General features: G+C 39.9%; 2 protein-coding genes across 2 annotated transcripts; both read right to left on the reverse strand.

Moving 5' to 3' along the window:
• Nucleotides 1-62: 62 nt before the first annotated feature.
• Nucleotides 63-5563, reverse strand: ro60 (Ro60, Y RNA binding protein). Its single transcript, XM_070918680.1, has 8 exons — nucleotides 4977-5563; nucleotides 4540-4760; nucleotides 4092-4238; nucleotides 3857-3994; nucleotides 3639-3755; nucleotides 3224-3340; nucleotides 2854-3000; nucleotides 63-1930 (listed from the first exon to the last, which is right to left on the reverse strand). The coding sequence occupies exons 1-8, from the start codon at nucleotides 5551-5553 to the stop codon at nucleotides 1778-1780; spliced, it is 1617 nt and encodes a 538-aa protein (XP_070774781.1). The 5' UTR covers nucleotides 5554-5563; the 3' UTR covers nucleotides 63-1777.
• Nucleotides 5564-8575: 3012 nt separating this feature from the next.
• Nucleotides 8576-10395, reverse strand: LOC139296736 (regulator of G-protein signaling 21-like). Its single transcript, XM_070919220.1, has 5 exons — nucleotides 10207-10395; nucleotides 10048-10116; nucleotides 9893-9954; nucleotides 9628-9794; nucleotides 8576-9275 (listed from the first exon to the last, which is right to left on the reverse strand). Exons 1-5 carry the CDS (start codon nucleotides 10254-10256, stop codon nucleotides 8985-8987), a joined length of 639 nt encoding a protein of 212 aa, XP_070775321.1. The 5' UTR covers nucleotides 10257-10395; the 3' UTR covers nucleotides 8576-8984.
• Nucleotides 10396-15558: the final 5163 nt, after the last annotated feature.

Here is a 15558-nt window from a genome sequence, read left to right on the forward strand (position 1 = left end):
ATATGCACAATAAAGTGATGCTAACTTCAAAGAAGTTAGAAATAGCCAAAAACACAACAATATTTGAAGAGCAGCAGTGTTTATTAGGGATTTACATTGACACTACAGTCAAGTACTTGCATATTAAGCAAAATGGATACAACAGACAATATGATGGAAAAGAAGTTAATCATGGTGGTAAAACACTTGTGAACTACCATTCCTCATAATAACTCTAGTGTCAGACTTTCAACTACAAACGTTGCATCAACAGTCATATTACCCAAATATTTTAGCTTTATAGTATTTTGACTTTCAGCCAAAAAGACAGTGGACATTGTCTTTAACATCGAAAATGATAGCATTGGCATGTGTGGACAAAAATCCTTCACAGTAACATGGTCAGGAATTTATTTTTCTTCATAAAGAGTCAATTATACCAGACTGAAACATGAGTAACGTGTTTAGTGAATGCTTTCAGCAATTACAACAATTGCTCTCAACTAAAACAAGAAGCACCACTGTAGTGGTTTGCCTGCATTTCCCCAAAATGCATTGGCCCCTAAAGCTAAAACACTGTAAGCAGTGTGTGTTTCTTCTGTGTTTGAAGAAATATAAAGCATTGTACTTTAAATCTCTATACTGTCTATACTGTTACATGTTTTACAAAAGTACATTCAATTAATTTTATTCCAGGAAAGTAGCAATTATCTGTTAGTTTTTGCATAACGAACATTCTCATATCAAAAATACAGAAACATAACTGTGCTAGCAGATTCAGTCTTGGTAAACAGTTATTAAATAGCTATGATTTGTCCTTTAGGGACATAATGGTACAGTAAAATCCAAATTGTACTGCATAGAATTCAGACTAAAATGAGTCCATCGCTCCAACTTACAGTAAATTGATTTACAGTGCCAAACATTGGCATTATTGTTTCACAAAAGTAAATCCCAAATAATCCCCCAAAAATGTATCACCACATTTAAGAGCACCAAGGGTATTCTTTTATAGAATAAATTTGACAAGAGCTTAGGGGAAAACAAATGTTATTACAACAACAAAAAATTGTAGCTAGGCTAAAGGCAAGTGTTTTGTAAATGGAATTCTAGATGACCAAATAAATCAAAGAATTTGAAAAGTCAACAGAATAAATTGCAGTTTTTCCGACTTTTGGTGCTTTGTTTCAATTCCTCTTTTACAGTATATCTATCAATAATTTATAGTTATGCTACATAAAACAGAAGGGAAGGCTTTCAAATTTAAAATGCCTCTACTGTCACATCAAACCTGCTAAACTCATTCCATAGATACATACTAGAAACTACAGTGAATCCCCTTAAAATAAACCTATAGTTGCACTAAGCCTCTAACATTCTGACTCTTACACTGTTCCTCTTATTTAATCTGCCAACATCTTGCTACAAATTAGTGGAATTCATTGTTGTGGGTTAGTGTTTCACCAAGAACCATCAAAGCACTATACAGCCCATCATACAGAGTGCTGTTTGCCCTTAAACTCTAGACAGCATGATATGCGATGACATATCATGTCTTATCACTTTTTTCAAAAAAATATATGCACATAACATTTCATTGTCCAGCCCGCTGGACACTTTGTCAATTGACTTGTAAGCGACATAATACAAAATGAGAAATTGGAATTGTAAATGTCAGCATTTCAGCTTTTGGATTAGTGCTGTTTTAGGGCACTCTACACGTTAAGTGAGCCACATTGGTCCACTTTGTGCCTTCTTTTTGTACTCTAACGACATGACTCAGAGACCCGGTACTTTATCAGATCAGATCCTGGGCTAGGTTACGAATGACGCGCAGAGCTCCAAGGTCAAAACCACAGATGCTCAATAAACCCCTGTCTTCTGTGTCTGCGATGGTGTGTCCAATGGAAGTCAGCCCACACATCACCAACTTCGAACTGGCTCCTGATTTCTGTTGAGAAAATACAAAAAAATATTTTTGTTATTTTGGTTAATTCTTTCTGCAAAAAGTACATGTATGTATGCTCATGTCTACTTAAAAAGCCCTTAATTCTTCTGTTACTGATGAAAAGTTGTTCATAATTTGGGGTCAAAATGTTTTTTTACTTAATGTGACTGAGAGAAAATTAAAAAAAGAAAAAAGGAGCAGATCACAGCATTGAGTCTTTTGGCAGGTTGCCATGGTAGTGACCTGTCAATCACAAGGTAGCCATGCCCTCAAGCATACCCTGCTTCATTGTCTATTTTACTCTAAATGGGACCATAATTTACAAAATGAACATCATGCTGTATTAAAGAAGACTATATCGGGATAACTTGACATAGTGGAATGATTTTACCCTAGAGAGCAGCGTGAAAAGGAGGAGCACTCACTCTGCAGCTACTTCTGGGGACCAAAATTTCCCTAGACACACACTGCACATTGACTGGCAAAAAAAAACAAAACACGACTGCTAGACTTGAAGAATTTCAGTCAGTGACCAATGTCAGACTGATAATTCCAATCTTCAACTTTTGGGGGGCAACCCTATTATGAGACAACATTTTATCTGTCACTGCTGAACATACAGAAAACAATGAAAAACTAATATTTTTATATTTCATCGTGCAATATAAACTGAGCCTTATAGTGAAAGAGCAGCTTTATTGGTCATGATTGAAGGCTCCATATTGAAGGAAATGGCACTTATATGGAAACCCCTAAGAAAAAGTTCTGGGGGTGCCGCTGTTGCCCGATTAAATCTGTGCCCATCAAATTGCAAATTAATTCTACCTGACGTTTGTGTAAGCCTATTTTCTAAAACGATCTTTATCACAAAACAACATTATTCAATTAAATCTCCTCTCCAAGCAGACATGAATGAATTAATGTACTTGTCTATGCTTCTTTAGAGATTCCACTGGGCTGGCAGTAAACGTCCACAACGGGTTATTGGTCAGAACGATGAACACATCTACAGCTTTCCCATTCTCTGTGGCCCATGTGATGGGAAGGGTGCAGTCTGTGCTCCCACCCGGGATCTGGAACACACAGTGCGGAGGAAAGGTCAGAAGCGGAGTTCAACAGCAAGATATGTCCAGTGAAGTCAATGTGAACGCAACGCTACTTTGCTACTGGACTGACCTACATTTGTAATTTATAACAGATACAATGCAGCCACAGATGGTTGTAAAATTCCCTTATCCCGACAGTATACTGATCGGTAACTCTAATTCATTTCTTTGATGCTGTGACATGCCTCACCTTAACCAGTTCAACTGTTGCTTGTGCGAGGGTCATGTCAGCAGAGAGAGAGCATGGAACCAAAGCTCCTTCAGAGTAGGCCAGCACATGTGTGTCTGCCTCTGACCTTGCAAAAATCTGTGACAGAAGTCAAGAGAAAAGCATGACATAACTATTACAAAAATGAATCTCTCTCTCTCTCACACACACACACACACACACGCGCAAACAATGATGGAGGGCTTGTGGACTAAGATAATAGCAGTGTGGAAGGAATTTCACAGGAATCCACAGTATGTATCAACAGACCAATTCTGTGTCCCAGGCTTCCTCCAAAGATGGGGCAGCCTGAGCCCTGCTTACAGATGCAGCTGTTCACACTGGAGCAACAAGTACCCACACACTGTGTTGCTGTCTAGTTCTAGTATTGTCTTACCATGGTAATAGCTGCAGCAGCGACAGCAGTGCTGATTGATGTCCCTGGGACTATGCTGCTCAGTGATGTGCTCACGTCTACTGCCACTACGAAGCGCTTACCCACAGGTTCCACATTCTGAGGACAGAGTTGCGACAGTGCGAAAGGTTAAGTGTTGGCTAATGCTATTGGTCTTCTTTGATGGTCTGTGAGAAGCTGTGAAAATAAAAAGAACCTACCGTAAAACTCTTGTAAAAAGCAGAGTCCATTGCTTTGAGGATGTTGCTGTCTGGTTCCCATTTTGTTTTACCCTGATAGCCTTGGCCTCTTTTGTAGTTTTCAGAAGCCAAGAGTATGCTGAAAGGGTGGATCTTCGCCTGGCGATTTCAAGACAGACATGAAATACATGAACACAGACTCATGTTTAATTAAAAACATAACCGTTGATTAATTACCAAAATCTATGGGTCCTACCGTCTTTAGTGTCGTCTCACTCTGGATTCTATCACATACAGCTTGTGTTTCTGAACTTCCTGGTTCAAGAATTTTGTTTGACGTCATCTTTCCCAAGATCCTTAGCACTGATTGGAGAGGCATTTCCTTCAACAAAGCTCTCCATACCTCCAGGAGAAAAACAACCACAGTTGTTCTCAGTTGTAAAATATTTCCAAATGAGAAATACCCTGCCAATGCAATGCTGATTTGCAACTGAAGTGTTGGAAGTCAAGAACTTCCTACCAGCATGAAACACTGCACTACAACAATAACAAATAAATCCTCAACCAGTGGGAAAGACTGCTAATTAGGAGTCACTGCCATTATACCATTACATATATACATATATTGGTGTATGGAAGCTCTGAAAATAATCCTCCAGTCTAAATCACATGACAACATTGAAAAAAAACAACTAAACACTCACCTGTTTGGACTTCAGGTGGTCCGTCAGCAGCTGTTCCCTCTCCAGTTTGTGTTCCTCTATTAAATTAATGACCTCCGTTTCATCACAACTGTGCTTGACCGTCTCCACCACTTCAAGATACGAAAGCACTTTGACAACCTCTTCCGAGTTCTCTTTGTCCGAGTAAGCAACCTGGACTTCTTTCCATCCTTTTGTTACATATTTGCTGATCAAAGCAATTGCTGAAAACACAAAAGGTATGACCTTTACAGTCTTGCTTAAGTGGTCTATTCTCATTGAAGTCATGACGTAGGATTAAAACTTACATCTTACAGATTGTTAGTCGGGACAGGGTTACAAATGTACAGGGTCAGGCCAGATACAACAGATGAGGTGAATAATATTTTTGCCCATCCCCTGTAAATAGCTGTGTTTAATGTGGGTCTGTGTAAACTCACCTTCATTAGCTGGTTTGGTGTGAGAGAGCCTGAGCAGATCCTGGTGTGACCATCCCTCTCTCTGTTTACATTTGGTCACAGCCGCAGCCAGACTCATTGCATCTTGCTCATTGTACCAGTCAGACACTGCTTTCCTCAGGGCACGTCCCCAAATCCCACACTTCATACCCTCTTTCAATTCCTTCTTGTTCTGGATGAAAGAAAACAGGTGGGCAGGGTCACAACAAACTTCCTTCAGAGCTTTGAACGCCGCCTGCCTGGTCTTCAGCTCTGAGTGCTGGGAGCACAAAGCCAAGGCAAAAAAGGAGGGGCCCAGTCTGACAGCTCGCCCATCCTGAGCGAACCTTTTTACCTCCTCCACCACTTCAGCACCTCGGCCCTCCTGCAGCAGGGAGAGCAGAGCTCCAGCGCTCTCCATGCTGACATGACCCTCCTCTCTGGCAGTGTACAGGTCTCCCTCCGAGCCATAGCAGAGGAAGCGGCACAGTCTGGCCTTGTCACTGACCTCCCATGGGCAGCCACCACCTGTTGAGTTCAGGGTGTGGTTGCTCATCGTAGCACTTCCCGATGGCTCCATTGTAAAACTAGCGAAGGCCTGAAACAGAAAGTGGTGAAAGGGAATTTAACTTTTACATTCACTGGCCACAGGGACTGGTTGATACTTGATGGAAGAACTCTTTCAACTTTGCCACACGTCAGATCAAACTGACACTGATCAAAATAATCATTGGACTAAATGTACTAACCATAGCTCAGATTTAATGGAATTATGCCAGAGTTAATTTCCCAGTCATGATGCTGGTGTGGGATGGGATTACGCAGCACCAAACATTGCAAATCATGCATCTTCTCAAATCCATGACATTACCAAAATGCCAGTTCAAGTCCAATCAGAGCAGACAGCCTCCATGAACACGAGATAACGTTGACTTCGCAAGCAACAACTCTTACTCGGTGACCTGACAGAAATAACTTAAAGCCGATTACGGGACATGATGATACACATGAGACACATAACAGACACACTGGACTGATAACAGAGGATGGCAGACCACTTAAGCATACATAATAACTAATATAGCTAGTCAACTAACAAGCTAACGTTACCAGTTCAGTTTTGCTAACTTAGTTAAGCTAGCAGAAGAAGGCAGTCTGGGCAATGCGAAGTTAGTTACCGTTAGCCAACTGGTTTAACCGATTTCAACAATGTTATATTCATGGTAAATATGTATCCAGCTAATTAGTTTGCACTAAACAATATCTAACCTAACGTTACTCCTAACGTTTCTCAGCTGCAGCTGCAGAGTAATGTTCGCCATCCCGTCCCGTCTAACCACAAACCACAAAGTCCCACATCTGAGCCTTTTCCTAGCCGGACACTGGAAAGCTGGGCTCGGCGGCTTGATGCAGCTCGCCTGGGATGGGCAGCTGGCTACCTTGATACGCCAACCTTCACTACATTGAGCTTGTACGGTCTACACCTACGTGATATACACATGAACTTACCACAATATATGTGCACAGTGCTCAAGTTTTTGATGCAGCTCGATGCGAAGAGGCCTCCCCTCCGACCGTCTGAGAGATAACCAGGGGCGGGGCCGCGATGGATGCTGGGATACAGAGTACAATCCCACACACTACCACATCTCCCTCCCTTATTCTCACTCACACACTATGATTTGTCTACTGTCAGTTTTTACTAGTGCAGAAACAGCTCTTCTCAAAGTCCCTACTGATATCTTGATGCATGGTGAATCAGGAGAGTGTTCTGGTTTGGTCTGTTGGGTCTCAGTGCAGCTTTTGACACTGTGGACCACATGATCCTAATCGACAGATTTAGGCAGTGGGTGGCTATCTCTGGTCCTCCTACGCTTCCTCTTGGACAGATAATAAGACACTTTCAACTCGCAGACTATATTCAACTCCACATTTCATTTACGCCATATGCCTTTAAAACAGAAGCTCTTATTTCTACTCTCCATCACCTACGAGATCTAGGTGTCACTATGGACCAGGCTCTGACTCAGGACCAATATGTCAAGTGTTTTTCTTGTGTGATTCTTGATTTTGATTTTTCCAGCTGAGAAACATTCACTCAGACCCATTGTGTCACATGCAGAGATGGAAATGTTAATTCACGCTTTTATCTCATCCCGTTGTAACTCCCTCATCACTTGCCTCAGCAAAACATCCTTGGATCGCCTACAAGGGGTCTAAAATGCTGCGGCTAAGCTTTTGAACAGGACCTTGATTCCGCTTCACTGGCTCCCCCATCAAATTCATAATCCAATTCAAGGTTCTTGTGATAGCTAGTAGAGCTCAGCATGGCTAGGCACCTGCCTACATTAGGCATTACTTTCGGCTTACAGTAGTAAGTCATAAAACATTGATTTTGATTTTGAGTCCCATGCAGAGTAGCAAGTTTCTCAGTGAAATATTAATTCCAAAACTCCCCTTGACACCCAAATCATATTGTGGTTACAGGCAGTTGTACATGTGATACATACATTCTCTCTCTTCTGCTACATCCTTCTACTCCAATGTTTGAATGCGTCTCCATGCACTCCTGCATTCTTCATCTCATTTCTTCCCCTTTTACCTGCTCCTTCACCTTGATGCTTTAACCACTATTTCCATAATCAAATTAGAAATGCTACTGGCAGGCTACAGAACATGGAAGGAGGCACAGAAGAAGACGATGATGTCGAGGGCTGACCCAGTGCTCAGTGTGAAGACTATCTGGTCTCTGACACCATGAAGTACTTGTGGTGTACATCCTGTAAATGTCTTTTCCATTTTCAAGTCTAGCAGTAGTTTTGATGAAGCCAGACTGTGTCCACCAATAGGCCACCAAGAGGACAGTTTGATGTGTCACAGTAGGAAAACCACAGGTGACTCATTGGGAGACTTGAACAGAACACAGCCATTGCAAATGTTATGTTGTCTTACTATGACAAGTCAAAATGTCTGCTATGAAAAAGGCCTCATCATTTTTGTGTCACTGATGCTGCTCACGACTGAGCCAAAGAATAATGGATTGGATTTAAAAATCAGCATAAGTAGGAAAGCAAACACAATCACCGATTTGACTGTTTTCTTATTTTCTTCTTTGGTCTTTACTTAACAAGACATTGCTTGTTAAGTAAAGACCAAGTGACTGCATTTAGACAACTGAAATTCTCTTTTGTCTGACAAAGAAGGAAACAGATTTACTGGAGCTTATTTTAGCCATGTGCTTTCAAATAATAATCTGACTTGTTTATTTGTGGGAATTGGTGAGGATATATGATATACAACAGGTTCCAGCTAAGACGAAACCTCCATTCATTCAGTGTTACTGCTGGTTACATCTTGTTTTGTTGTGTTTTTCTGGTGAGTTCAGACGAGTGAAGAACAATTAGGGAGTTCATAAATAATCATGTAGCCTACGCGAATAAAACCTTTCATTGTCACAAAATGTTATTGCACACAACCTTTATAACCTATTTTTCCAGACCAGTGGCTAGTTTTCCCAATTACCACTGGATGGCAGTAGCACATCAACCGAAAGGACACAGGATGCATTTTTATGACACCAATGAAGACACAGATAGCCTGTCTGTTGTGTTTATGAGTTTTTTGCAACAGTTTAACAATTTTTATGAATTTACCACAAAATACAACGCTTCATGATGCATACATGGAAAAAGCATTTACATTTTTATAAACAGTTCTGCAGTCACGTGCAATTCACTTGAATAGAACCATAAATGTTGAGGTTTACATTCAAGGCACAATCTGTCCCAGCCAGAAGTGGGGACAGATCAAAAACCACAGTTTGGTGCTGTCCGGTTGTCACTGTGCACCAGATGGCTCCGCCTGCAGTATGTTTTCAGAGCTGTCAGTCCTGTCAGACGTTATGTTGTTGAGGTAACATTTTGAGGGAAGGGGAAGTGCCTGCACAGTGTCTGCCAACAGAAGTTCCTGAGCCTGTCTGTGCAACACCTTATGCCATCAACATGCATGATGTCAGTCCTTGTGCAAGAGGTAGAGGTCACTATGCAGAATGATTGGTTTTGAATCACGCTGTGTTATGTCTCCAGTGCTCTTTATCTTCAAGGCCTTTCGGTGCCTCCGCAGGCCTCTTTGCTTAGAAGCTGCATCAAATAGGACTTGGTATTGCTCAGACTGAATGAAGCGTGTGAAGGAGCCGTTCTCCATCAGGCTGTAGATTGTCCTCTGTGCCACAACGAAACATGATGGACTTGGTTGCTGGAGACTCTTGCTGATGATCTCTCTTGTGTAGAAATCTAAGTTGACCTACAAAGATATATAAAGCAATACAGCTAAAATAACTGAATATCATGTTTTGATTTGGACATGTATTGTGCAGTACATACTGTGCAGTATGTGCAGCCACCTGCATCATTACCACAGTCGGAAAGTAACTATTTAAAACGTTGGTTGCTGTGGTTCATGGCCAGTAAACAGGTCTTTTTTTTTTTTAGGACTTCAACGACGAAGCTTTTTCTCAGAAAATTGCACTTGTTGTCAGTCTTGCAATAAACACATTGAATATTCAGCCTGTCTTCATGAAACTGTGTTTTCTTGTGCTAAGCTTATATTTGGGTTTGAGCGTATTAATCGGTCATCTCATAGAGTTTGTTTTTACCTGTTTGGGAGACTCAGCCCTGACAAACTCTTCATAAATACTTGCTGCCGCCCGTATTAGCTCCTCTGGACTGTCAAAGGTTTTGAACTCTTGACAGGCGAGCCAGAAGTCCAGATTTTCCTCACAGAACTCTGATTTCAGAAAGTCCCGAAATGCTATTTGTCCACCTTTTACACAAGAGAACGAGAACATAACTTCATTATAAAGAAAACAGTAACCAACCGTGATATTCGTTTTGTATTGCTTGAAAGCAGATGAAAATTACATTTCTGGGAAAGGAGTGTCTCAAGGGATTCTCCCAGTAGGCTTGTTTCATTTGTTTCCTTTCTGCAGACGGAGGAAAAGGACGTTTTTCTTATTTTAAAGAAAGCATTAGACAGCTCAACATTAACATGCAGTATGATAAAAAAAAAAACACACCTGTTGCTTTTCCCCCATGGTAATGGGCTCTGGATGAGGTTATGTAGTCTGGATTTCAATGCTTTATGTCTACAAGAGAGGATAACAGTAGAAATATTAAGGAAGTCTAATTGTCTTAATAAGGCTCATTGCATTGCAAATGAGATATTCTGTACTCACATTCTCTTTGTGTCCTGGAGGTCCAGAGATGTATTAGAGAGCCCACTCATTGTTGAATTTGAATTACACTAACGCCTCTGTATCTCTCGGTACGCATGACGATTTCATGATTTCAGTTAGATTTCCAACCCCAGACCTTCACCACTGGATCCTGACTCTCTCTTCTCACTGATGAGGGTCGAAGCCAGAGTGGAATCCGACTGTGATGTCAAGACACCATGTTTCTCTCTGAACTACAGGTCTCAGCACTTATTTTCCCCCTTGTGTGTCACTGTCTTTAACCTCTGTTGACGTACAGCCTGATTGTTACGTAATTAGAAGGAGCCACATGAACAGTCAAAGTGTGTCGAGCCTTGTGCTCTTCCTTAATGTTTAATTATAGAACAAAACTTGTCTGTGTACCACAACCCCCATCACATTCTCCACTGTTAAATGCATTACATGGGCTGTTGAGAGTCATCCAATCTCTACGTCATTTAGCTCACCATTCATGCCTGTGCTATTCTTAGTCACAGGTCAAATCACAAGTTCCTTTTAGCAGTTTTGTTTTTCCATGCCGTTCCTGCTGTGTGTCTTTCTTTCACAGTTTCTGGATTACTTCTCCTCCACGATCCTTGCTGGCTCTTCATTTTTTGGCATTATTAAAATTTTAGCTTCTTCAAAATGCTGTTAATTTCACGATGTTACATTACATTTACAGCTCTTTAAAGGGCTTTTCCTCCCACTTTTGCTATACAGGTGATAATATAATAATATAATCAATATTAATGTGTTAAGATTATAATAAAGTGGGTTTAAAACTGTTTTTGAAAGTGCCAGTGGAACATTAGAAGTTGCAATATAGAGAAAGTTATTTTGTGGAGGGAAGAATTCAATATCAGCAGTAGAAACATGATTTAATGGCCCAATTTGTAATTTCTGACATTGACATTACAGGTATAGTATGCTTTCATATACAGTATAATCTGAGTCTTTTGTTTGTTCATTTATGTAGTTGAAATTATAGCCTGTTTTTAATATTGTAGCATTACTTGAACAACAGGAAATCTTAGCTGTTGTTAGTATTAATAGGGGGGCACATAAACTAAATTATAGATATGATATTTCAATGCACATCCTCCAGAGCAATTACTCCTGGGTAAAACACTTCAGTTTCTTTCTCACCAATCTGATAAGTACCTCTTTAGAATTTTAAGAGTGGCAGCACTTAAGCAGATAACCAAAAACTGGAGACCAACTGCACTACAGATAGGAAAGTGGAAGGAGATTATTAATGAAGTTTACAAAATGGAGACGATAATTCGTAGGATTAGGAATTCAGTTAATTTATGTGAATTTAGATGGAATAAGACCAGAAAGACAGAAAGTATACACTGAGAATTGGAGTGTGTGCACACTGAGATCCTATTATGAAGATTTTACAGATATATGAATATAGAGAGGAATGAAGGGGATACATGATATAGGGGAGGAGATAGGAATGGAAATGTAGATGGGGCGTAACAGAAAAAGATAATGCGATTTCCTTGATTCCTTTGGGAAGTAATTACTGTAATGAATGATAGCTATTAAATAAAGTGGGACTGCGGGGCTGTTTTTGGCACAGCTAAATGCTAACGTCAGCATGCTAAGATGCTCACAGTGACATGCTAATGCTAAGCAGATAATGTTTACCATATTCGCCATCTTAGTTTAGCATGTTAGCATGCAAACATTTGTTAATTAGCGCTTAACACTAAGTTACAGCTGAGGCTGGTGGGAATGAAAATAGATTTGAGGGTATTTGGTTATAAACCAATGTCTTGGACAAAAGAAATCTGACATTGACACCCATGTTGCTAGCAGGGCTAAAAGTATGTTGGTCACAAGCTCAGAAAACTGAAAGACTGTTTGTGTAAGAATCTGAAACTGACAATTACTTCCTCTTTTTTATGGCTCTTTATCAAAAAGATATTCGAGCTCAACTGTCTCTTTGTTAGGACACGTTTAACCAGTCATTGGTATGCTTGAAATGTGCACGTGTAAGGATTGTTCTTTTAATAGACTCTCACAGATAAAAATAACACATAATCAATGAAAGACTGTGTGCTTCGCAGTAAACGGAATATAAACATGAAGCGAACATCATTGTGAATGAGACATACTACAAAGACCACACAAACCAAACAAAAACCAGTATAGACCAGAGTTAACTTGCCACTGAAACAAGGACTTGATGCACATGAATTAGCATGTGGTTTTCAGGACCAGACTGGGCTGTGTTGAACAGGAAGTAGCTGTGAGAGGGAAAACCTGCAGCTTCATACACATCCAAAAGCGAGCTGTAAAGTTTTCACAACCTGTATTTGAATGCAAGAAAAAGTGATCAACTAAATTGAGTTATGTCGTGCAGACTACATTTGCTAACCCCATGTGTTTTGAGTGCTCTTATGTCTTAAGCAGTTTACCAGCTCCAACACCATTAACAGAGAAATCATACACACAGCAGACCCTCACTGAGTTTTGATAGTCATAATCAAGTTGGACCTTGTAGATTAACAACAGTGGCAGCTAGAAGAAATCCGTAAAATCTCCTGTCCTATCCAATCAGCCACTCCTAACCTCAGTGTTGAGGCCTATGTTGTTATATTGAGAGTGTGAAATATTACCAGTATACTCACCTTTAAAGTTAGCACAACATTTCTGTCTTGTGACCCCTCAAACCAAAGCAATGTCTACTTGCAACTTTTTTTTTAATACCCAGTGGCAGAAATGGGCTTCCATTTGTTCATCTCCAACCACTGCACTACACTACTAATTGAATGAGGCCAAACATTTATCACGATTTTAGGTGCCTCTCTTAAATAAATAAAAAATATACATCCTAAGAAGTAATTGAATCTTCTCGACAGAAGTGAAAGTAAGGGGTTGCATAACTGATATATTTTACTTGATACCACTTACAGATGCCATTATTTGTCTTTACATCCACTGAAAATCCTGCTTTTTTACTCATCCTGGTTTAAAGACATACAGTAAGCCTTTCTTTCAATAAAATATTTGAAAGAAGTGAAACTGTATTGGAGCCATGTTAAATTATCTCACCCACTTTGACTCAGAAAGTAAGAATGGGTCCGTGAGAGTTAATATGAACGTTTTTGTAGTTCACATGATTCATTATTAAGGTCATTGGTGAGGAAGTAGTTTAAACATAGGCAGAGCAGAACAAAACAGAATATCAGGGTCTGCTTTCACACGAGTGTTACACCAGTACCTACATAAAACCAGTGTAATCACACTTATTTAGGCCAAGGGGACCACAACATGCAACAAACCTGTTACTGTTTGATGTATGAATAAAACTCAGAGTTTGTTAGCATCATGTTTAATCATCGCAATCATCACCGTAACTCGTGACTCTCACAAATAATTCAGTAAAATTTTGCAGCATAGAAAACTCTGTTGTTCTAAATATAGTTATACAACCCCTATATACTGTATATAAAAATATAGAGCCTAGATTTGCATGATTAGCTTTGAGCATTGTCGTAACGGGTATTTTTTTGATCACATGTTAGTTTTACATAAACTCTGGCAGCCAAAGCCAAGGTTGAAGTGAAGTTTTACAACTTTTCATTTGCAAGTCACATCATTCCCGTTCGCCTCAGCTGTACTTTGTGTTTAGTGCTCGTTAGCAAATGTTAGCATGCCAACATGCTAAACTAAGGTGGTGAACATAGTGAACATTGTACCTGCTAAATATCAGTTAGCATTGTCTTTGTGAGAATGTTAGCATTTAGCTCGAAGCACCGCAGTGCTGAAGGTCACAGTGCACAGTTCACCATGATACAGCCTCACAGAGCCACCAGCATGCCTGTAGACTCTTAGTCTCGCTTCACTGTGTGCTGCATCGCTATAGCAAACCCTTTGTGAAAACAATTGTTTTTTTCTTTGTTTGTTCCTTAAATTAATTTTGTAATAAAGTACCGTACTTGATGTGTTCAAACTTTCCGCTTGCCTCTGAAATAGACCTGAAACAAAGCCTACATTGTTGAACTGGTTGAGCAACATCACACAGTAATCCAGTGACCTCCTGTATACAGCCCATGTGGTTCCAAACGGATGACTTCAGTCTCATGACACACATGGCAGCTGAACCTATGGCTTTCATAACTGAATTTAGTCTCAATGACTGAGTAGTAGTAGTTTTACATTGATGTGTAGATATGTGTCGTATGTTGCGTAACAACTCAAACATCCGGTCTCGAAGCTGTGACCTTATTTTTTGTTGTTTTATATAGCTTCTCATGGTCATATGACTAATCTATTGCAGGATAATCTTGTTACTAACAAACAGAGCAGTGCAAATACGGAAATGATAACTAGTCAGGCAGTTGTCCATCTGCATACCTCAGCTGCGTCTGATTAAAATAAGATAAAAAAGGATGTTCTCATATGGCTGAAAGTTCTTTTGGCAAAAACACAAAATGATGTCTATGACTCTAAAAACTCAAAAGAGTTTTAGAGGCATTATTACTTGTGTATGTGCGTCTGCCATACGCTAGCACAAATGCAAGGATACATGATTGAGATTAAAAGAGGATGTGGTAGAGCAGTTGGGTCGTAACACTTCTTCCTAATTTCTGTAACCTTTAACAGAATGAATCTTGGTGGATTCTCACAGACAAACTTCCTTTTGGGTGCTTTTATGTTATTTAAATGAAGTTTCAGTTTCAGGGTGTTTGAGGGTGACGCCTGATTGCTAATAAATGAAAGACTGAATGGTAAAACAAGGCCTAATGAATTGTAGGACGTTGGGAAGAGCTTGAAACAAAATGGAATCGCCAGAAGTACAAAGCTAACGGTCACATTCATTCGTCACCACCATTAAGCTTAACTTTTAAGAGAATATAGATAGATATAGAGTATAAACACAACAAGGCTGTAAAGGCGGACTAGTGAGTAGATGACTCTTAAACTTGTGTCAACCACAGACCTTATTTAAAGCATCGAACCAAAAACGCATTCAAAAAAACCTGTTGACTGCAAGACGAGGGAACCGGAAGTGTTAAAATGCTAACTCATTTCAGGGTTTTAGCACTCATTCCTGCAGCAAATAAAGCAAGTAAATACTCCTGCTACACTGTGCTGCTGTAGACATTTCTAAACCACTAGGCTGTAAGAATTGTAACTGTGAGTAAATATATGAATGAATGAATCAATTAATTGGTGACTAACTGCTTCCTGAATTCTCAAGGTGATGCATATCTAAAGATCGATGGGAACCTGACCTCACTTGTGGCTGTCTATTTGATAAGAACAGATTTTACTCATTGTGGCACTGTACATTTAAATTAATTTGTTTTATACAGA

The sequence above is a fragment of the Enoplosus armatus genome, chromosome 14, assembly GCF_043641665.1.
Source record: "Enoplosus armatus isolate fEnoArm2 chromosome 14, fEnoArm2.hap1, whole genome shotgun sequence".
Taxonomy (NCBI): Eukaryota; Metazoa; Chordata; class Actinopteri; order Centrarchiformes; family Enoplosidae; genus Enoplosus; species Enoplosus armatus.

Excerpts from the sequence above, each read along its gene's own strand:
- ro60 (XM_070918680.1), bottom strand. The coding sequence starts at position 5,553 with ATGGAGCCATCGGGAAGTGCTACGATGAGCAACCACACCCTGAACTCA. Across the intron at positions 4,761-4,976 it reads CACCAAACCAGCTAATGAAG|CAATTGCTTTGATCAGCAAA; the intron begins GTGAGTTTACAC and ends TTGTGTTTTCAG. Across the intron at positions 3,001-3,223 it reads CAACAGTTGAACTGGTTAAG|ATCCCGGGTGGGAGCACAGA; the intron begins GTGAGGCATGTC and ends TGTGTGTTCCAG.
- LOC139296736 (XM_070919220.1), bottom strand. The coding sequence starts at position 10,256 with ATGAGTGGGCTCTCTAATACATCTCTGGACCTCCAGGACACAAAGAGA. Across the intron at positions 9,955-10,047 it reads CCATGGGGGAAAAGCAACAG|AAAGGAAACAAATGAAACAA; the intron begins GTGTGTTTTTTT and ends CTCCGTCTGCAG. Across the intron at positions 9,276-9,627 it reads GGGCTGAGTCTCCCAAACAG|GTCAACTTAGATTTCTACAC; the intron begins GTAAAAACAAAC and ends ATATCTTTGTAG.